General features: G+C 34.6%; 1 protein-coding gene across 1 annotated transcript in view; it reads right to left on the bottom strand.

Moving 5' to 3' along the window:
* TMEFF2 (transmembrane protein with EGF like and two follistatin like domains 2) overlaps positions 1-22,862 on the bottom strand; it is a 219,029-nt gene that overhangs the window by 27,417 nt on the left and 168,750 nt on the right. Inside the window, exons 6-7 of the mRNA XM_040642607.1 lie at positions 17,186-17,334; positions 16,396-16,455 (exon numbers count right to left, since the gene is read on the bottom strand). Coding sequence (XP_040498541.1) covers positions 16,396-16,455; positions 17,186-17,334 — 209 coding nt within the window. The remainder of the gene's footprint in view (positions 1-16,395; positions 16,456-17,185; positions 17,335-22,862) is intronic.

Here is a 22,862-nt window from a genome sequence, read left to right as displayed (position 1 = left end):
ATGTTGACGATAGCAAGAATGCTTCTGAAGAGACACTGTACTAATTGGCTAATCATTTTCAGGAATTTCATCATATTTATGCAAATTCTTTAGCTAGGACTGAACACTTCCGTCTCTGGCTTCGTACATCATCACTGTATAGGGTATAGAAGAGACTCTTACCTGGGAGACACTGAGATCATCTCTATAAGACCTGTGATGGACACATAAGAACACTAAGGCTAACCATAAAAAAAAGAAAGAAAGAAAGAAAGAAAGAAAGAAAGAAAGAAAGAAAGAAAGAAACCTTACCATTTGCAACGATGTGGATTGAATTAGAGGATATTATGTTAAGTGAAATAAGTCAGTTCAGAGAAAAACAATTATCGTAAGATCTCATTCATATGTGGAAGCTAAGAAACAAAACAGAGGATCATAGGGGAAGGAGGGAAGAATAAAATCAGATGAAATCAGAGAGGGAAAGAAACTGTAGGAGGCTCTTAACTATAGGAAACAAACTGAGGGTTGCTGGAGGGGAGTTGGGTGGAGAGATAGGGTAACTGGGTGATGGGTATTAAGGAAGGCACTTGATATAATGAGCATATACATATAACTGGGTGTTATATGCAACTGATGAATCATTAAATTCTACCTCTGAAACAAATAATATACCATATGTTAATTAAATTTAATAATAAAAACAAAAACCAAACAAACAGAAAGAACACCAAGGCTCAGGGAAGTTATGACCAAATGCAGGAGCTAACACAGGTCCCTGGGGACTACTGTGTAGCAAAGACTGGGATCAAGGGTGCAGTAAATCCCAATCCTGCGATTTTCCCACCTGGGTGGAAATGCCTCTCTTATTCAAAGATAAGATAACCCATTTCACAGGTGATAGCAGGAGATAACGGACACAGGTAAAAGAGGGGGGAAAAGGTGAGGAGTATAAAGAGTTATACTAGTTTTAAAATTATATTAGATGTAAAAGAAAAGTGTTAAAATGATTTAGGATCAGTAAAAAATTTGACTTGCCCATTTTAGGGATTATGAATTTTATGTTAAGAATAATAGTTGAGATGTACCATCATATTGTTAAAGTTTCTGATGCTGAATCATATTTTTAATTAAAATTTTAATTTAATTTAAAATTTTTCGTAGAACATAATATTTCTAGGCATTTGAATGTTGACAGTTTTACCAGAAAAGCTTTTCTTTAATCTCTTAATTTTAAAAGGTTTGTTTCATTTATAAGGTGTGCTTTTAATCATTTGGAATCATTTCCCAAGACAGGAATATTGTGGAATTTATAATGAAAGTCATTTACCAGAAATTAGTTGGCAATAGAACTTGCAATAGACACAGGAACCCCAAATATATGCATTTTCCATTAAGCATGGGGAGACACTGAGCATAGTAATTTCCTGGTGAGAACTCTGGCCTATAGCAGGATTTCACTGCCTTTTATATATATCTGACACTTTCAAAAACATCTTATACCCTAATACTCTAAAAACACAATGCAAAAGGGAAATGACCAGTAATAGACATTGGTAGGTCAGGATAATATGACAAATTGGATGAACTGACAGGTAGGTGATGAATAATTTTAACATGACCCTAAAAATAGTGAAAGGATGTTTGCACATTGACACTTCTTTAAAGGCAGATAGATATGCATGACCTGCGTTTTCAGACAGGTGTCAGGAATATTGATGGTTGGTATGGGAATGATCATTTTCTTGGCACTGTTGCAGTAGACAGTTTGCATGATTAATGATGCATTTAGTCTTTTTTTTTCCTCCTAGGGGCAGAAAGGGAGATGAACTTTTGTCACCCTGAGGAATGTAAGAATTCCGCCTGAAGGGTAAGGCAGGAGAGCTTTGTTCACCTAAAAGCACGATTTCTTTTTGGGGGGTGAAGAAATAGTAGTAAAATATACAAGTGATCTTGGCGATAGTTCCTAGAGGATGATTATCACATGCCCTTATTAACAGGGTCCTACCCCAGGGCGTAGAAGCCTTGCGTGGCTGTGAAATGTGGAGGGCAGGGAGCCTGGGCGCTGGCAAAACCGAAAGTGAACTGTGGCTTTGGGATGGATCTGATCACATACGGTGTTTGGTGTTTGAGTGAATATTAAGAACCACTCAAAAGAAACAGCACAGGACCAAGGCAGGAAGTAAGAGGTGAGATCATCTTCCTAATGTTTGTATTCATTTCAGGTTTTCAGAGACAATTTTCTGATTCAAATCAATTCAATATTGTTTCTAAATCCTGAACCTAGTGAGAAAGAGCTTTTCTTTTCCAAGAATAATACTGTTTGCTCAGGTTTTTAAAATGTCACATAGAACAGTGAATGAACTATGCTATTTCAAGGCTCAAAATTAAATACAAAGTCTAATAATAGTTTGTAGATGTATTCTGCTGAACCCTGAGTAGCCTATCTACTAAAAATATCATGGTAAGTAATGGTAAATATAAACTATGGACGCAAACGACAAAAGTTCTTTTTTCTTTTTCTTTTTAAAAGACTAAAGGGCAACCGTGGAAATCAAGTCCCAATGTGGGGAAAACTTGTTTATTAAAAAAAAAAGCATTTTCTTTTTTTATATTGGGAGTTATTAGCTAATGGATTTAGGTGATTAAGAAAGCAGGCAAGAAAAAAAAGCAGTCAATTTATATCTACAAAGGAATTTAAATACAGAATAGAGGCTCATTTATATGAGGAGAAGGGAAGAAGTGAGAATTTAATCTTTATGAAGTCAAGGGACTAGATTGTTTCTTTATTTTTTGTTTACCCAGAGAGGATAGGAGTTACAACTTAAAATCCATCCTTTGCCTTACTAGAAATATTTATGTATTTACTGATGAAATTCTCAGTAGGTAAAACTCATAACCAAAATGTGGGAATGATGGAGTGTGTCTTATCTGGAATAGGCCCTTAACATTTCTAACTCATAATTTTAATTGGCATACTGCTACATTCAAACTCTGTAATAGAGTTCTCTTAACAGGGCTAAATAACATTACCTTAGAAAAATACAATTTTTACTCAAATTCTGAAACATTCTATACATGTTGAGTACAATGAACTCTTCATTACTTAGGAACATACTGAGGGGGGGGAAATCGTTGTAATAATATGAATGGTTGTCCCAAATAGCCCTTGTGCTTTTGGAAAATGGAGTTTGAACAAGGCGTAAGCCAATCAGCAGGGAACAGAACTACCTGGGGCATAAATTCAAAGCTTTAGATATAGTCAAAAGAAGATTGAGTCGAACAGCCTTGTCATTTATTTACTTTTTATATCACTCAATTAATATATCCATATGCAGAAATAGAAAAAAATAGAAATTTAGAACCTAAAAATCTTCAGTTTGAATTTTGTTAAAATTAGATCAAATTATGTTATCCAAATTAGATAACTATTTCAATCTGAAAAATAATTAAAACTTTAATGACAATATGGAAAACATGTCAGAATGTTTTCATATCCTAAATTTGTGCCAATAATAATACCTTATAACTGCATAGTGAGTCACATCTCACAAAAGGACTTTCGTTTCTAAAAATGTGAAAAAGGCAGAAAATATATAATCATCATTTTAAAGATTCTCAGAAAGGCTAGGAGACTTTTCCAGATTGTATAACATTTGTAAATTGAGCAGCTAGGTTTAGAATTTATGTCTTTTGATACCCTGCCCAGTGTGTTTTCTACAAAATCAAAACATTTCAGTAGGGAATTAACAAACTATATACAGAAAAACTTTCAATAAATGGATTTCTATAAATGGATACTTCTATGTTATTTTGTTTGTCCATTCTGGAAATATTTACTTCAATTTTTTTCTTTTAACAATTAACTTTCAGCATAAAGCTAATGTAGATGAAAAAAATCGTCCCACCTTTCAGAGATAGTCTGTTTCCAAAATGAACATCATAAAATTTTAAAAAACATTTACACAAATCTCTCAGTCAATTTATTTACCAACTCCTCTTTCTTACATACTTTTTTGTTCTAGTATAAAGGCCAATAGTACACATGCTATATGAATTGGTAGTAGTATAATCTAAGACAGAAAATAGCATTGCTGTGAAAGTTATTCATTTGTTTCAATACTAAAGTAATTACTGTAGCAAAGACTTGCTCATTTATCATTTCCTGTTGTCTCTGCTATTTTTTCAAGTTGTCTTTTTAAACAAATATCCTCATTGTCCTTGTTACAAAACCAATAACTTTATTTTACTAGCTACAACAGCAAACCGATGCGGCAGGTTTATTCCCCATTCTAAGGAGCTTCTGTGCCTGGGAGCTTCTAAACAGTATTGCCCATTAGTGTCCTTTCCTGAGGAGTGTGGCACAGTCTAGTCGACCACTAAGTTACCTTTAAGAGACACCTTCAGTTTTCCTCCCGTTTCAATTATGAACGTTTTCATGAATACCCGAGACCTAACGTCCTCTCAAGCATTTTGCTCCATGAACAGCAGGTTTTAGTCTTAAGAACTGCGTTGGATACTTTAGTAGAATTCAGCCAGTTGATTTTACATATATTCCTGTGAACCAAGGTTTACAAATATTTATTCTGTGAAAGTGCCTGATAATAAAAAGAGGCTTTGAAATAGTTACTTTTGGCTTCTCAAAGAATATCATTAAAGATCTTTCAAACAGGTCAGCAATTTGGCCAAATTTGTAAGGAACAGTGAATGTGAACTAAAAGGTGATGGAGTTTTGAACAGAAGCAAAGCAGGGACCCAGGTTATTAGGATAACCTGGGAATAGTGAATAGTTAGGAATAGTGAATAAGATAAGAGGTCCAATTATGACTGAGACTTTCCTCAATTACTATGATAACTAAGAATATAACTTTCTTTTTAGCTAGATGAATTTTTATTATTCTGATAAGGCTTTTCAGAAACCGATATTCCCTCTTATTTATGAAACCCTGAAGCACATTTCTATTAATGGGACCACTGTCATTTTAGAAAAAGAATGTGTGTGTTTGAAGCAGTGAGATAAAATGTTTGGACTAAGCGAATGATCCTCGGTTTGGGGTTGTATCTCCTTTTGGGGCACGGGAGAATTGAAAAATGCTCAGGAAGCTCAGCTCTGGACTTCTTAGTGTCACTTAATTTCTAGAACCCATGTCATACATGCTCGACCATAATTTCTAACACTATAAAGCAGGATTTTCAAACCTTGGCACTATTGGCATTCCGGCTGGATAACTCTTGTTGTGGAGCCCTGTCCTGTGCATCGAGGGATGGTTAGCAGCTTCCCTGGCCTCCACCCACTGGATGGAAGCAGTACCCCCTCTCTCCCAGACAATCAAAAATGTCTCTAGACACTGTCATATGTCACCCTATCTGGGAACCTCTGTCATAAGGTAATGGTCAACAACTTGCCCTCAAGTTCGTGATTTCTGAACTAAAGCTGTATACTTGGCTATAGAATCCTAAACCCAGAAAAAAATATGCAATATTATTACCGAATTTTACTCATGGGAAAACTGAGGTTCTGAGAGGCTAAATACCTATTTAAGTTTCAAGTTAGCTTGAAGTTCGCTTGCACTAGAGATGAGACTAAGCCAAAAGTTTCTGCATTCCTATTCCAGCCTCTTTCTTCTACAAAACGCTATCTGTAAGTCATGTGCTCTGAAATTCAAAGGAATTAAGAAATAAATATGACCACTCATGCTATTGGATAATAATTTTTTGGAGAATTCAAAACAATAGATAACAAACATAATTTCTCATTGAGTTTGGAATAAACTAAGTAATCTTATTTCAGTTGTGTTATTTTCCTGATGATGATGATGACCATTATTACAATGAAGATGACAATGGTTTTCTTAGGGTAACATTACAATCAGCTCTGTTTCCTAAGCATATACCAATTCAAGGCCAAAGTGAACAGCTAAGAAACATGCTAAATTGCAGAAAGCAGCCAGCTAGAAAGTTAGAATATAGGCCTGATAATGTACTGCGATAACTGAGAGTTAATGACTGCTTATTGTTGTTGATGGGGTGTTATGATTAATATTGATTATTACACTTATAGAAGACAATGTGGCCACTTTACTAAAACTACCACATAGATAATCTTCCCTGGCCTGTTAGCTCTTTCTCATGCTTCCACCGCTAGATTTCATTAAAAATCAGAAACCAGAACAAAGGTATTTTTGCCAACTGTGGGGAAGGATGAGTAGCTAGGGATGTGGGGAGAGGCGTGGGATTTGCTCAGAGATTATTTCAAACAACTGGAAACCTCCAGCTTCCCTGGGGCGCTTTAAATAACAGAAAATAAATAGGAAGAAAAACCAGTGGTGCAAGATTTGTAAAATAATTGTGACAGTACATGAACAGTCAATCGGCAAAAGTGAATTTGGATGTGTATTGCCTGACAAAACACTAATTGCTTGTTGGTTTAAACTCTGTAGACTAGTAACACGCTCTTTCTGGAATACTTAATTTCTGGAGGACAAATGGGGCTTGCTTATAAGCTTCATTTTCTGAGTGATTTTTAAACATTTATTTAAATTTTTTTTTAATTAGACATTTATTTCCATTATCAAATGAAAATTTTAATGAAATACTCTTGGGAGGAGTTTTCTGATGTATGACACACACAGCTTTGAATCTTAGAAAATGTAAAAGAAAGCGGAGAAACAGTGGATTTTTTTTTTTTTTTAGTGGCCTGGAATATATATTATAGGAATTATTATGTAACACTATCAAACACTGATAATTCATTCACAACTCTGCAGAACTCTCCATCTCATTCTGTGTGGGATAATTAATAAATTCATTTTATTTGTGTTTTGAAAACATTGTCACCATAAAGGACATTTGTTAGCATAGATGCTAAGAATTATCTTAGTAAATACCAAAAATATCAAACTTGCCTTTTAAGATTTATTCATTCTTCTTTGTTATTGGTCAGATGTCTTTGGATTATATATTAAAGAATGGCCTTCAAAGTTAACTTTGTGTAAAAACTTTTGTAGTTTTTGAAGGACCTACTTGAAGGACCTACCAATCCGGTATGGCTAATGCTGACATTCTGTACTAATGTTGTCATTTCTAGGGTTATTGAGTGAGATCCCAGAGGAATTCAGAAATAAGAACAAGATTGCTGTGTACTTTTCAAGAGCACCAGAATGCCTTACTGTCATGAAATGCTTCTGGGACAACAGGTCTAACTTTACCCTGATTAAACTGATTATATCTAGGAAAAGAGGTAGATTAGACAAGCATTAGCTAGAAATGGACATGGAAACTCAGACAAAAGAGAATAACACAGGGCAGTAGTGTTAGGTAAGCTCCAAGGGTGTCCTGGCTAAAGGTACTTGTCCTGATTTGAGGGTAGGGATATCTTTATTGTGTAGTCATTTGCATCTTAGCTTGATACCTTAAACATCTGAAAAATATATCGTCTATTCATGCTCACTCATTATGACTGGACTTCTCAGAGAATTCAACTCTAAGAAGAGAACTCATTGGTCATGGGACCCAAGTCGTCCAGGTAATGCTTTCTCATTACAAATCAATACACAGACATTGAATTTGGTTAATTTGAGTTCACTGCTGAACAACAGCTTACTCTTGGTGTGTTGAAAATTTAGATTTCTAAGTCTACAAGTCCAAGAGTTTTTATAATGAATTTAGTCAATATCCAATTCCTGCCCTGTCCTGTCCCAGTTGTCCATCTCCACTGAATCACCATGTCCATGATGTGTTGCCATCGTTGGTTCTCTACCCTAGACTAAGCCTATCTTTCTGCCCCCAATTTCTAGCCACTTCCCAAAGCTCACCAGGACCTGTGCTCCATAATCAGCAAACTCCCTTCTATCTTCAGAAGTTTTGCTGAAATTCTCATTTCTCTTCTTGCATCCTGAAGTACTAGCTTTCTCCTAGAACACCACATCCCTTTAGTCTTCTCACAACATGGCCATATTCTCTACCCTCTTCTATATCTCAGGACTCAGAGGTGGAGGAGGGTGCTGACCTTTTGCGTCCTTTTTACTATTACTGGACCACCTCTTCCCTTAAGCTTTATCACTGATTTCCATACATTGTTATGCCTGGAGTTTGGCTCACAAGTTAGATTTCTCTTGATTGCATTTGAACTCAAACTAAAAGTCTAAGCAATTTCCAAATGAACAACCAGGGGGAACAAGCTCTGACCCATGAAACAAGTAACAGTGTTTAGAAACACAATTTTTCCGAGAGATTTTTAGTTTCACAGATATTTAAAAATATTTTTAGTTGATTATATTTGTACACAGTCCCAAATCATCAAGATGTGAGAACTGAATTTTTAATGTGTTTGATAATGTGGGTTCATAGATGTGAAGCATATCAGACTCATTAACAAAAGCAGCAATCAAAGTGCTCTGGATATTTCAATTTTTTGAAACTGCTTGAATTCTATTTATTAGTGTTATGGAAAACAGCGTGTCTTGCGATTATGTAGAACATTTAAGACATATCCTACTCTTCTTCCAGGTTTTCATGTTCTGGCCATACTTACACCAGTTTTCCTAGGAATGGAAATAACATGCTTGAGGTAAAAAGGTAAGTTAAGGTGGAGAGTATGTCACCTTCACTAGTGATATCTAGATGTTTGAGGTCAACCAGCTTTTCCTCTTTGCCTCCTGTGCAAAACAAAACAACAAAAACTGATCATCAAGGAAAAACAACTCTTTCGCTTGATGATCAAGTTTGGTTGTAAGCATTTATTTTTGACCTTGATGCTCTGGCTTTTCTAGGTGTGTGTGTGTGCGTGTGTGTGTGTGTGTGTGTGTGCTAACTGATCGTATATAAACATGAACTTTTCTGAGTGGAAATAATGGTTTTCATAACAGACATAAATTCTTATATACCACATTCCTGTTATTTTTGCTTGATACCTTCCCATCACTATGATCGCCCATTACACAGGTTTCTTTTAAATAATGAATATGTAGGTCTTTCATACAAATATCCTGGGATATAAATGACTAATTTTAAAGATCAAGTAGAAAAGAAACATATGTGATATCATGATCTTGCAGTTCTGTCAAATCTTATGTCCTCCTACTAAATTTCTATTTGAAACTCATGTTTTAATAATCTGGTAGTCATGTTATTTTAAAGTAATCAAACTATACTGTACATAAAATTACGTTGACTGGAGGAAAACTGAAAAGTTAGTCATGTGAAAATTTAGACCCATCAGTGTGCTAAAGACTTGTAAATGGTAGGTGCTCAATGAATATTTCTTTATAGATGAATCAAAAAGTCAACCAGAATATCTTGCAACAAGTTGTTACATGTCTTAAGTACGAAAGAAATAAACCTTTTGTAATTGTATGAGTTCATAAATGAAAATATTTGTACAAAAACTGAATATATATCATATGGACAGACCATAGCCCATAAAAAATGTGTTATATTTCCCATAAGTAAATTTTCAATTGTCAGACCAAAAGGAAAATAATAACAGCTGGCTTACTAGTTTCTTGCTAATATCATCTATAATGTCTTTTAATTGAAACCTTAACCCTAAGGAAATAGGCTTATTATGTCCATTGAACAGATGAAGAAACTGAGGCTCAGAAAGGTCAATTAATTGGCTCAACATTAAATAACAAAAGCGTGGCAAGTGTTTAAACTCAGCGCTGTCTGATTTTTAGTGGCCTTAACGACTAAACTGTCTGCCACACCTTTATGGAAGAGAAAGGTAGATGAGTAACACCTCAAGGTGAACAATTTGTTTCAGGAAGGATCGTTTCAAATAGGAAAAAGTGCACATAAATGATGCAGAATGCATTTATGAACTAGGGCATAAACACAAAGTTTTCCAGAGCCTACCAGGGCCCAAGGCAACTCTTCAGTAGAAAACCTTCATCTGTATTGCAAATACTATTTCTGTGTTTATCTATAACCATGAACATAGCATAATATTACAGATGACTGGCTACATGATTTTTTGGGGAAAACAATGAAAGCACAGAAGTTCAAGAGAGCAGGAAAAATTGTGAGCTAGAGTTCATAGAAAGCTTTATGAATTTTGCAGCACTCTAATGTAAATCCCAGAGGGGAAAATACTTGAATTGAGACACTTTCCCTCAGAAATCTTGAGAAAATCTTGACATCTTAATTCATTTCCTGAGCTTAAATATTCTAGGCTAGTCTGGTGGCACTGTAATAGCCTGGGCAAACATTTTTATTTATTTCACTGTTGATACCAATATTTGTGCTACAAGCTACTGCCTGCATTTGCTCCTATTTATTTCTTTCCTACAGATCAAATTATTGGCCTAGACATAACATGCTTTCCGGTGAAGTGCTCCTTGTGTTCATGAGCAAATGGAAAAAACTTCCATTTTAAATGCAGACTTTTTTTTCCACATGACTGAATTAATTCATGTTATAAATATGATATGTAACCACTTGATAGTCATGTCAATATATCTATAGTGGAAGAGCAATCAAGACAAATAGTAGATGAATCAAGCAAGTGCTATATTTGCATGGGTGGGTGGTCAATGTGCCAAAATACTGTGTCCAGTTCTGGGTCAGCCACTTAGCTTTTCAGAGCTACAATTTTACTTCCCCTAGTATTTGTAATCCTGATTTATTGGATTGACGTGAGAGCAAATAAGGTAATGTGAATGGATCTTTGTAAACCTAGAAAGTCTCACACACGTATTTTCTATTAATGTAGGATTACTTGGTAGCAAACACATCTCTTTGGTTTCTCTTGTCTATGTGGGGAAATAGAAAACAGAAGAGTAAAACTTAAGAATCAAACAAGATAGTGCTTAAATGATGCTTGTGAGATATAGACAAATCAAAGAGAGGAGTAACTCTTTGGAGCATTTCACAGCAATGTAGGTGTCATGGTGAAACATTTTTGAGTCTGGAACTCTCAAGGGGTTAACCTCGAAGGTGCAGAGTGGGTCCCAAAGTCTCTAAGAATGTTAGGTAGTGACACTTCTCCCCTGGTCCCATACCATTCACACTTTGCTGGATTCTGGAATTAGAGATGATGGTTTGAACCTTCGCTCTATCACGTACTCCTTTTTTAGTTAATCTCCCTGAACCTCCATTTCTCACCTGTCAAATGCATATAATATCTCCCTCACATTTCTGTCATCAAGTCTGAAGGAGACAATAACGTGAAAGGCCTTTGTAAATTGCAAAGGCTTCCACAGAGAACAAGTTATTATGACAATTCACTTAGACTAGATACCCTTTCAAGATGTCAGTTTCCTCTTAGTGTGAACAAAGGAGTCGATGGAATAATAGGATGTATGGAATTTGGTTTAAATGTATATTTCTGGTTTCTTTCTTTCATCTTTTAGACCTGAGCTTAATATATCTAAACTATTGCTTAAAGATAAGGAAGAGGTTTCTAAAGAGAACATTTCCCCCCAAATTAAGCCTCCCTCAATGTTACAAGAAATGGTGAATGGCCACAGTGTAATGCACCATTAGAAGACACACAGACTCCATGAATGCCTGTACCTAGACACAGAGCTGGGGAACCCTGGCTGCCTCCCAAGGCTGTGGAGATGACTCAGGACTAACTTTTCTCATTAACTGCTAATAAAAGCAGGGGAAATTTCTTTTCCCCATGTACATACTATAATTTAACATATTCTTTATTTTTATTCAGACTTTCTGACTGTTCTGCTAATCCAGTTCCTGTTAAACCTGTAGATACCTGAGGAAGATAAGCTGAACGCACTCCGCCTCATAACCATTTCCCTTGGTACTCTGTGTTATTTTTTTTCAACTTGGAAATATACATAAATATAACTCATTATTTAATCTGCCACAGAAAGACTATCGTTGACTTACACATATTTTAATGCAGTGCTCTAGAATCTTATAAAAAATTGTTATAAAAAATCCCCAGCCATGTGAAAAGCCTTGGCATATTTTATAAAAATCACTATTGAAGATATTATCCATTCTATGTTTTCCAGAGATAAGAAGATCTATGCCAAATACTTTTGAGAACTTAGCATTAGAGAAGTTATGTGTTTGGTTTCTGAACTAATTATTTTTTCATTTTTTTTATCAGGCAATGGAAACCTAAATTCCATCTTGGCAGAGCCCTAGAATGATGTGTTCACCTTTGTAAAGCCAGTGGAGTGCATATAGCAGGGACTCTAAATATTTGCCGAATGAATTGATTCAATCATATTTTCTCTTTTTACATTGGTTGCAAGGAAGCTTAGGGCTAAATGCAGTAGCTGTAATAGTCTGTGTTGCTGACATATTTATTTCCCTCTACAGTTCTGCCTTATGTTTCCACTTTCTCTTTAAACGAACTCATGGAATATATTTTAATTATAAGCCACTACAAATCCTTTTGGAAACTGGTGCAAAATGTCATAAAAGAAAATTCATTTTATTTTCTAGATGATAAAAGACAAAATCGTTTAAATTCATGGTTTGTTTTGCTTTTCGTGTGTGTGTTTCTGTGTATCTGTATATTTTTTACAACTAACAATTTATAAAATTAAGTACATTTTTCACTGGGAAAATATGCAGCTATTTTTCCTGAAGCATGATCAGACTTTTAGACAGAAAAGCAATACAATCAGAAAAGACACATACCAGATAAAGAAAAACAAAATGGTTGAATTTCATTTTTTCATTCCAAGACACGAGGGGAAATTTTTTAAAAAAAGAAAATGTTGCAGATTTCAAGAAGTGTAAAACATTTGCTATTTATAAAATATGCTATTTATAAAAACTTCCAGAAGGAAAGTTTAATATTAGCATTTTGAAACAATGGAAATCCCTGAAAGCTCCAGCTCTGTGGTTTTATACAATTTTCCTCTCTGAGCCTTTCTGCAAGTAAAGAGAAAGACCTCAATCTAAGCCCAAGTCTTAGACTGATGAAGGGAGAATGACATTAAGTAGCCTGTTTAGCTTATCGGACAGAGATCCTGTCACTCTGCCTTGAAACAGAGATCCAAAGCTCTTGATTCAGGACTTGGGTCTCGTTACAGGAGAGAGGGCAAAATAGAGACCCAAGTCAAGCACAACCGGAAAGGAATGCTGGCTGGGATGATCTGGCAAATGCTTTGGTTTCCTAGAGCCCCTTTCAGATGTATCTTGCAATTCAAAGCTCTGCACAAGTTTGGTCACCCTATAGCCCACCTCCCCTCAGTCTTATTGGAGGCATGGCTCTCTGTATTTGCTTTTTTGTGAATCGGCCCTTGCTCGTCCTTACAGCAGTCTCTATTTTATAAATGATATTAAATATGAGACATGGCATATTTATTTTTAGATTTCGGCTCTCTTTAAATTATTCTTCATTTTTGTAATCAGTAACGTGTGGTTTTTGTACTAACAGCGTTAAGGTAGGCTCAAACGGGAAAAATGGGGGTGTTGCTAAAGGTTTTTAACCTCTAGTATTAACAACATCTAAGAAAAAAATGAGAGTGTGTTAAGATCGGTACTTCCCTCCAGTGGGAGCATCTATCCATGTTTGTCTAACAAGGGAAGTGACTGCGACATTAAATGAGCTTGTGAGCAGATAGCAAACTTCTAGGAATGTGAGTCACACAGTTCCTGTTTTCCCTCCTTGGGGAGTTTTGAAAATGTGAAACAGAAATTAAGAGGAGAGTGACATACTGAGCCTCCATTTGGTTCCTTTTATTTTTCCAAAGTTTGTATCCCAAAATTTATGAAAATGCAAATACCACTGAAAGCCTGGAAATGTTGAAGGATGTGGCTATTATTTAAATATTGTCTAACAAGGGGTATACGTCGTATTTTAATAAGATTACCAATGAAGATAAAGACATCTAAATTAACTTCCATGGGAGTTTTAAAGTATGTAATCAATGCTTAATTAGAAATTGCAAGCTTCAATTGATATTATCTTTGTTCCTGTCTTAAATTTGGATTTCAAAAAAAAAGTATGTATAAACTTTACTTTTATCTTAAAAGTTTTTCTATGGAATTTACTAGATAAATCTGATGTCAAACTAGCACACCTTGGACAACACTAAGGGTCTGAACGGTTTTCATTTGCACGGATTTAAAAACACATTTCTTTCCTTCTCATATTCAATAAAGGGATAAGATAGGAAATAATGCCAACTAAAAATATTGACATTGAAGGTCAGAAATTATCTGTTTGAAACCAAATTCAAATATGAATTTTTTTGGAACAAAAATTCAACTCCCAAACTCTTTGAAAATGGGCAATCTGTACATAGGTAATATGAGTGATAATGACAGAGTGATAAACTCCAATATGATATGTAATGTACAATTTTATAAACTTACATATATTTGCATATTGATGCTAATAAACTTGAAAAGTTTTTTGTTTCAGGGAGAAGCTTGATTTTCCTATGAGTTCAATGATGACTGTTTCAATAGAGAAGTTATTCATATAACATATACATTTTTGAAGATTTTTTTTCCAAGTGAATTAGTTTGCAAAACAAGTATAAAGGTATTTTAAGTTACCCTTTATATGAAAGTAAAATCCTTATGAAATCTTCGAATACTTTAGGCTACAGTAAAATTAAATGGACCAGGTAGTGGCTTATAATACCTTCAAGATATAGCTATTGTTTATAACAAAATATAGAATTTAAATTTGATTTCATTTAACATTTAAAATGTATATTATTAGCTTCAGACCTTGACTTTTCATTTTCTTTTATCACTTTCAATACTTCCCTGTGGATCAGCATATTCCAAAGTGCATTCTTGGGAATACCAGTACTGCAAAAGTGCCGCAAAAGCATGTGTTATTTATCAGATAATTGATAAAAGCTACATATTATAAGGAATTATTCATTATTATTTTAGGTGTGATAATAATGTAATTTTATTTAAAAAGGGTTGATCTTTTAGAGTTGCCAGCTAAAGTATTTATGAATAAAATGATGCAATTTCTGGGATTTCTTTGCACATATTTTGAAAATGCTAAAAGAGGATGCAGTTGGAGATGGGGTTAGGTTAGCCATGGGTTGATGTTACTGCAATTGAGTGATGAAAAATGTGGTTCATTATACTACCCAGCCTACATTTGTGTGTATTTTGTATATATTAGAACAAAAATTTAAAAAAATAAAAGATGCATATCTTGTAAAAATTCTACAGTACACACAAGAGCTGTGAGGTCTTCTGGGTAAGAAAGCCATTTGTTTATCTGGGCTTCTCCCAAACTTATTGACCATGGACTGTTCTTTTCAAGGAATACCTGCTAATATCTCTCCTGGACATTTGGGAATAGCTATCCCATAGTAGAACTAATGTTTTTCCATGTATCATTGTCCATGATAATTTCAGGCTTCTAGCACATGAAAAGTTTTATTTACATGTTGAAAACCATTAAGATAAAAATGAAAAATTAAAAAAAAAAATTTGTTATTTCCAAATTCTGAGAGGTGTGACATATCCATAGTACAACATCCAATTAACATTTTTCAATTTCATTGAGATTAATTTTGTATATAAATATAATGTCAGAAATAGTGTTAAAACACAATTTCAGAAAAGAATGAATGATAATACATATTTTGAAAGATAAGAAGCATTTCTTGATTGACTGTTGACCATAAATGTAGTTATAACTGTCTAATAGTTAAGTGAAAAGCTCTTTAAAAAACAAAACTCTACATATATTATCAACATCAATAATTTTACTTTTATATTTTTAATCCTTTTAAAAAATTACCAATTTGTTAAAAACCTATTTGCATACCCATAAACTATTTCTCACCCTACAAGAGTTATATTAGATAGAAACAGTTCTCGAAATAATATTCTATAATTGCTAAATAGAATTTACATTTTTATATAAATTCTTGATAATTCTGCATAAGTCAAAAGCTACATTGTACTTTTAAAATAAATTATTATTTTAAAAATAAGTTACACATACTTTTTTAACTTTGCATTTAAAGACAGCCTATATTATTTATAGCCGTCCTTTCTAGCTATTTTAGAGACTAGCAAACTTTTTCATTGTTGACTTCAATGAAAATTCAAACAAGAATGTTTGCATTCATCACAATATACTGCCAAAAACTGCATTAATTTCCACTCATGCCCATTAATTTGATAAATGTTTTGTCATTTGTATCATTTGCACTGTCAAAACAAGTTAGTTATATTTCACTGACATTTTTGACAATTGCTTTAACTCTGGCAAAAAAAAAAAGATTTTATTTGCTTCAACAAAAATTCACTATTGCCTATTGAAAGTTTGAACCAAGCAAGAGAAGATTAGCACATGTCAGAAGTCTTGCAAGATTGAATTTAGGATCAATGGTAAAAAACAAAAAAAAAACCCAAAAAACCAAAAACCAAAACAAAACAAAAAAACGACTCCCCCAGGACTATTTTATAGAAGTGCTCATATTCTGTAGTAGAAAATATTATATGTACCTGCATAATCTGTTCTTGCATAATGCCCATCTTCAGATTTAGTAGTTGCAGTTGTGTTATCTGTGTTAAAAAAATTAACAATTAAGATTGATTAACTGCTTCCTAAACATCTAATGTCAAATTTATATTATTCTACCAATAGTACCCTCAGTGCGATTAAGGAAATCTTACAACTATTGTTCTAAGCTACCTTTATGCAAAGATAGATTTACATCAGTTTGCTTGAGAGCGTATAATAGTACGATATCAGCTTTCTAGAGTTTGGGGCAAAGAGAAGGTTCACAATCATAACTGAGATAAGGTGGAAAAAGGAATAACAAGTCAAAAACCAAGAAAATGTTTGTTTCTGAATAAGAAACAAAATAGAACATTCTCATACATCCTGCTTTAAAAAATGTTCTTGAAATATTTCTATTGAATGAAAACATAAAAATGGTGTGATTTGTTTTTAATTTCAAGGTTTTCTAGTAAATCCTCAGCTTCTTTGCTAAAGATGATTTTGACTTTTTTTTTCCCTGTGCAAAGAGAATGTCTGCTGAATATTGGCTTCTGTGTCTACGGCATTGTGAAGATACAGTCGCATTATATAGAAAAAGATACGGACTGTTGCTGATAGGCTCTCAAACTCCTATAATCACCATAAATGCTACAGTAGACTCTACTATCCATTATAAATCAGACCTGTCTTCTGGAAAGGAAATAGCTTGCCTAATAAGGAGTTATCTTCACTTTTCATTTCTACACTAAGACTAAAAACATTCTTTGAAATGAATTTTGGTACGAACATTACCTTGACATCGACCCAACGACATGACTTCAATTTTCTCCTGTTTCTGACATGATGCTTCTTTGATTTGACATGCATTATCATAAGATTTCCCATCAGAAGCACAGAGGGGATTGAAGTTGGTTTGAGAACAGTCGATGTTGCACACACACCTAAAGGAAGAGAGAAATAAAAATGGGTAAAGGGGTTTAATTGTATGGTGATTGTCAGTAAGGAGACTTACGAAGGCGATCACTTCGAAGTGTATACAAATATCGAATTATAACATCATGTCCCTGAAATGTATATCATGTTATATACCAATTTACTTCAATCAAAAAACCATAACATCAATAGTGTTGCTATCACATTATACATAAAACAGAAAGTGGAAGAATTGCTAGGTTGGCAACATACAAGTTGGCAAATTGAATTGTATCCTTCCAGGGAAATTCCTTCATTTTTCTACCTGAGATGAAAAGAAGCACAGAACTAATTGAAAATAATTCAAAAGATTGACAAATGGATAAAAAATAAATAAAAAGGGAAAATTCAGAAAATAATCATCAGTAAATCTCTGCCATTGGAACTTTCAAAACATGTACATAAACTTACATGCTGATAGCAGCAGAATTTGAATAGGGCTGAGGTAGCCATGAAAGTCTGCTTTACAATTTTCTCAAATGAGATCTTACAGTGTTACTTCTATTCTCAGGATATTCTAATGGTGAGAGCATGAGGAAAATGATTCAGAGGACATTTGCAAGAAAGTGAGCAAGGAGATTATTTGCAGTGCAATCAAGAGTTATATTTCTTCAGCTACATGAGGATGCACATGACATGTGCTAGCAGGAATCTTTGGTCGTCCTTAACATTTGGGGGGGTACAAAACCCTTTGAGAATCAAATGAAAGGTATGGCTCTCTCTTCAGAAATACTCATGCATGAAACAACTTTTTTGCATAAAATTCCAGAGTGTGGGCCCCTTGATGCCTGTCTCATCGACCCCTTTCCCAGATACACACTATTTTTTTTTCTAATTCTAGTTTTAAGTAATAAATACAAGTTGATTACCACTCATGATTTTAATATTTTTCTACAGTATACATAAAAAATTGCAAATTAATGAGAATTAGGTTGCCTGAATTAGACCTTTTCAAGCAAACTTTATATGACTTTTCCTATGTTCTTATAATTCTCTGTACTTTACAATCTATTTTGTTACTCAGAATATTTTTCATATGTGTGTAAATATGTTGTTGCCTTAGAATATAAACTCATATTTTAAATTTCTATTAATATTTACATTTCTTTTCTAAATAGATTATATGCTTCCCAAAGTGGTGAAGCACTCATTTTACTTCTGTAGATCCTACTTAGAGCTGGGCATATAATATAATGATTATAACAACTAGCTTACTACATGCTGGGTTCTTAACATGCATTGCTTTATTTAATCTTACAACAGCCATTTTCTAAACCAATGATAGCACAATTACAAGGTCAGAGACCTAGTAAATTGTGGAACAAGGACCGCCTACGGATGTGTTAAAGTAACATATAACCCCTTTCCTCTCACCATAGGCTGTGTATTAGAATTTCCTGGAAAACTTTTAAATACACTGATTTATAAGTAGGTTTCTGGGCCCCAGTAACTCTGGGGGCAGAGCCTAGGATTCTGCCTTCTTAGGCAGTCAGCCTGGCATCACATTCACTTCCTGGGAATCACTGCTTGATCCATTTGTTGATTAAGTGAGAGAAGCCTTGTCTACACACCAGTGCTTCTCAGAGTGTAGTCCTTAAACCATCTGTATCAGAATTAGCTAGATCTCTGTTAAAAGTGCTGGCAGAAATTGTGCCAATGCACTTACTTATTTATTTATTTATTTGGTAAGAGAATTGCTTTAGGAACACTTGGTTATTTTTAATTCACATATTTAGGAACAAATAGCTGGGACAGATGGTAACCACGTGCAAATGCTTAAGTCATTGAGGAGTGGTGCTCCCACCTCGGCCGTGATGCTGCTACTGGGGCCACAACGTTGCTACCTGGCCTGATTCTTGGCGTCTGAAAGACCTGAGACTGAGAGCTGCCCACATGTTCAAGAGCTTTTGGTCCTTTTCACTGTGCATTTGGGGAAGTGACTTTGTAGGTCAGCCTTGTTCTCCTTAACCATTTGTAGTAAATAAAGAGGTGAGGAGATTGACATTGTGTGTGTTTTAAAAGTTGGTTCCATTTACCTTAAAGCCCGTTTACTGTTGTGGTGTTGGACTCTGGGGACTTTATCTCCTTGAAAGACACTAACATAATTATCTGTTACTAACAGCAGAACAGAGAGAAAGTCATGTTTTCTCATCTATCTAAAGAGTAAATTATATAGGATACAAGGGCTCTGCAGGTATCTTCAAATTATTTTTAGTATCTGAGTTTATTAAACTTCATTAATTAGAAAATCATGCAGGATTCCAGGACCATAGTCTGAAACTTTATTGATAGTAGCTAAGTTATCTTTGTATTCCCTGCACCACCCAATACTTTGCATACACTCATTATTCAGTAACTGCATGTAGTAGATAAATGAATGAAATGAATAAATATAGTGACATGATCCCATATTCTTAAAAAAGGATGAAATTAATATAAATTATCCTTACTATATTGCCGTAAAAACAGACACAGGGTAGCTAAATAATTTTCTTGGCAGATATTAAATGTTCTTACTGAGATCAAATAATGACAATAATACTACTAGCTTTCTTAATGATAGTGTTACATGCTTTATATGCCATTACTCCTTTCATCCTTCTATCTTTATGAGGTAGCTACTATTACTATCTCCATCTTACAGATGAGAAAATTGAAGCTCGGAGAAGTCACATAGCTTGTACAGGGAAGCTAATTTCCAATATAGGCAGTTTGATGCCAGAACCTACACCGTTCAACGTACTGTTCAGTACAATGAAAAATAAGGCAAACCCAAATTCCTACTATTAACTAATTAAAAGAATACTTTGAATGAATAGGACTTGAAAAAAGAAGACTATGTCTACTCTTGGAGTATTTATCATGATTTCATGACTAAGTCACAATGTCTCTTAGTCTCTGTCTTCCCAAACAAGTGATCCAGACTTTTTAGTATCATAGGGATTATCAGTGACTATTCATTTGAAGTCATTCTGAACTAATACCCAGTTATTAGAATGAATAACAAATCGATATGAATTAAATTAATCTGACTACTTAAGAGACCACTTGTTTAGACTATTTTATCCTTAACAAAATTCTATATAAAATTGTTTCTACTTTTTATAAAAACACACATTTAGACAGACACACACACACATACACACAAACACTCCAGCTGACTCTTAAGTTTTAGCACCAAATCTTTTCCAAGTTTCTCCTTCAAAGCTTTATGAGACCCTGGAATTTTTGAAAGTTCAGATTCACGGGGCAGAGAGATTTTGCATGTTGATATGATTATATGAATTTGTGTATGTGTGTGTGGAGAATGGGCTCTGTGGTGGCATTTACTTCATTTTTCATGTGCCTATTTATTGGTATATACCTTCACTTTACAACCTTCTTAAAGGCAATATGTCTTTTTTGTCTTTGAATTTCTGGAACCTAGTAAAGGGCATCATAGAAAGTCATCAATAAATGATTGTTGAATGAATTACTGAGAGAATGGCAGGGTGGACTTGGATGAAGTTAAAGAGATAGTTATTGTCTAAACATTAACACATAGAAGAAAGAACCAGTGATACGTTCATATAAACTCTCGCCTAACTCTCCACTTGAAGAAGGCCACCTGCCTCCTTTAATTTGTGTCCCACAGACAAAGGAGACAGACCACTAGCCCTTAGCGACCTCAATGTCACCAGAATACAGTTGCGAAAAGGACATGTTTCACCATGCAACTCACTACTCATATTTTGTGGTATTTGGGTGCAGTTTTTAAGAGCCAATATAATTTAAACATGGTAGTGACTTGTCAGTTTATTGCTGTTTCAAACCATTGAAAAATACAAGGCTCCAATAAAAAGGTGACAGAATTATCATAGAGTGTAGTGGTGAAATTGCAGGTCACTCTGTGCTTTAGCAGTTTATGTAAATTAATCCAGGGTTTTTCTTTTTACAGAAATGAAAGGCAGATATTTTTTAAAACAGAAACTATCCCTTCTTCACTGCTTTTGGCAAATAATTGCATTATTATTCATTCTGAGAGGAGTAACTAGTTAATTACAGCATGTCACAAGTATTTTATGTGAGCCAAGGATTTGTAAGGCTGAGGACTGCACGGATGCCTTTAAGGGTTTTTTTTTTTGTGCGTGTGTTTTCTTTCCTTTTCTTCTTTTTTCCAACCTATCTCAGTCTTTTGACATTTTGACACTGCGATTACATAGATCTCTTTTCTTCTAGGCTACAAAGAAAAAGAATCAGCCCTACTTGAAAATAATAATTTTAGGGGTCTGTATGTGGAAATACTACCCTCTGAAATCCTTCAAAGAAAATTAACATTGACTGAAAACCTTAGTTCTCTGAATTGTAAGAAAGAAGAGAAGCATCCAATAATTTAAAAAGACCACTTGATGGAGTGAAGAACTGAAATTATAGGAAGTAAAAGGTGGTGTCTGTGATGGCCCACATGCATTTATAATTATCTCATGAATATTTTGGGGGGCTTGACATTAGTTTAGTTCCCTGCCTCTCTTGAGATGTGTCCTCCGAGAAGATCTGCAATGAGTTAAGGAAACCTTTCCCTTACATTTAGGAATGTCTCATTGTCCTCCAGGGTGTACGGATGCAAAAGCTGCCAGGTAGCAAATTACTTATTCATGTGTCTGGTTGGTGGCTGCCCTCGGATTTCACTAGATTTCGTTTCATCTATTAAACATGCCTGTCACTTGTTCCTCTCTCAAGGTCCTTGACTTGCCCATTCCAAATATTGTCCATACAACATCCCTAATCAGTTTTAAAGTACCCAATTGTACTGCAGTGAGGATGGCTTTCTGGGTTGTTTTGAACCTTGACTGGTTTGTTCCCCTTGAGCCGGGTTGTCTCTGCGGCTATTATGCAGACCCTTTCTGGACCGGCCAGAAAATGAGGTCAGAGCCACTGTCTTTGCTCTCCATCAGAACTGTAATGGATGAGCAGCATTATATTAATAACAGCGAAACAGTGTGTATTTTTCATTCAAGACTCTTGTGATACTTTAAGCCCATTTACTCATTAACTCTCATGTAACTCCTTTTGATGGAACTTGATTATAATTTTTTATCTGTAAAGAAACTACAATTCAGAAATGACTGGGTTGTGAGGCAAAAAAATGAAATAAGAGATGTGAAAATCCACCAAAAACAAAAAGCCTCTATACAGAGTGTGGAAAAGCATTGACTGGGAGGTAATACTAGTAAGTCTACTCGATTGTTACTCAGGCGATATATGTGAGCTTGTTCATTTTTTTGTTTTTGTCTTTAAATTTGGGAAGGGCAATTCTGTTAGCTTTGAAATGTAGGAGGAAGGAATAATGCCCTTCTTCAGACATATTACCAAGGACTACAGTGGGGTTTTCCAAGGGGGACCAGGGTTATCTTGTACACGGAGAAGGCTTAGTTGTCATTAATATCTATCTCTTTATAAGGAGGTAAATATAGCAGCTGGTCTATTAGATGGAACGCCTTGGGAATATTGAGGAAAA

The sequence above is a fragment of the Ursus maritimus genome, unplaced genomic scaffold, assembly GCF_017311325.1.
Source record: "Ursus maritimus isolate PB19 unplaced genomic scaffold, ASM1731132v1 scaffold_1, whole genome shotgun sequence".
In the NCBI taxonomy this organism is placed as follows: domain Eukaryota; kingdom Metazoa; phylum Chordata; class Mammalia; order Carnivora; family Ursidae; genus Ursus; species Ursus maritimus.
The sequence above is the reverse complement of the archived record's forward strand: the minus strand, read 5'-3'. Positions and strand labels throughout refer to the sequence as shown.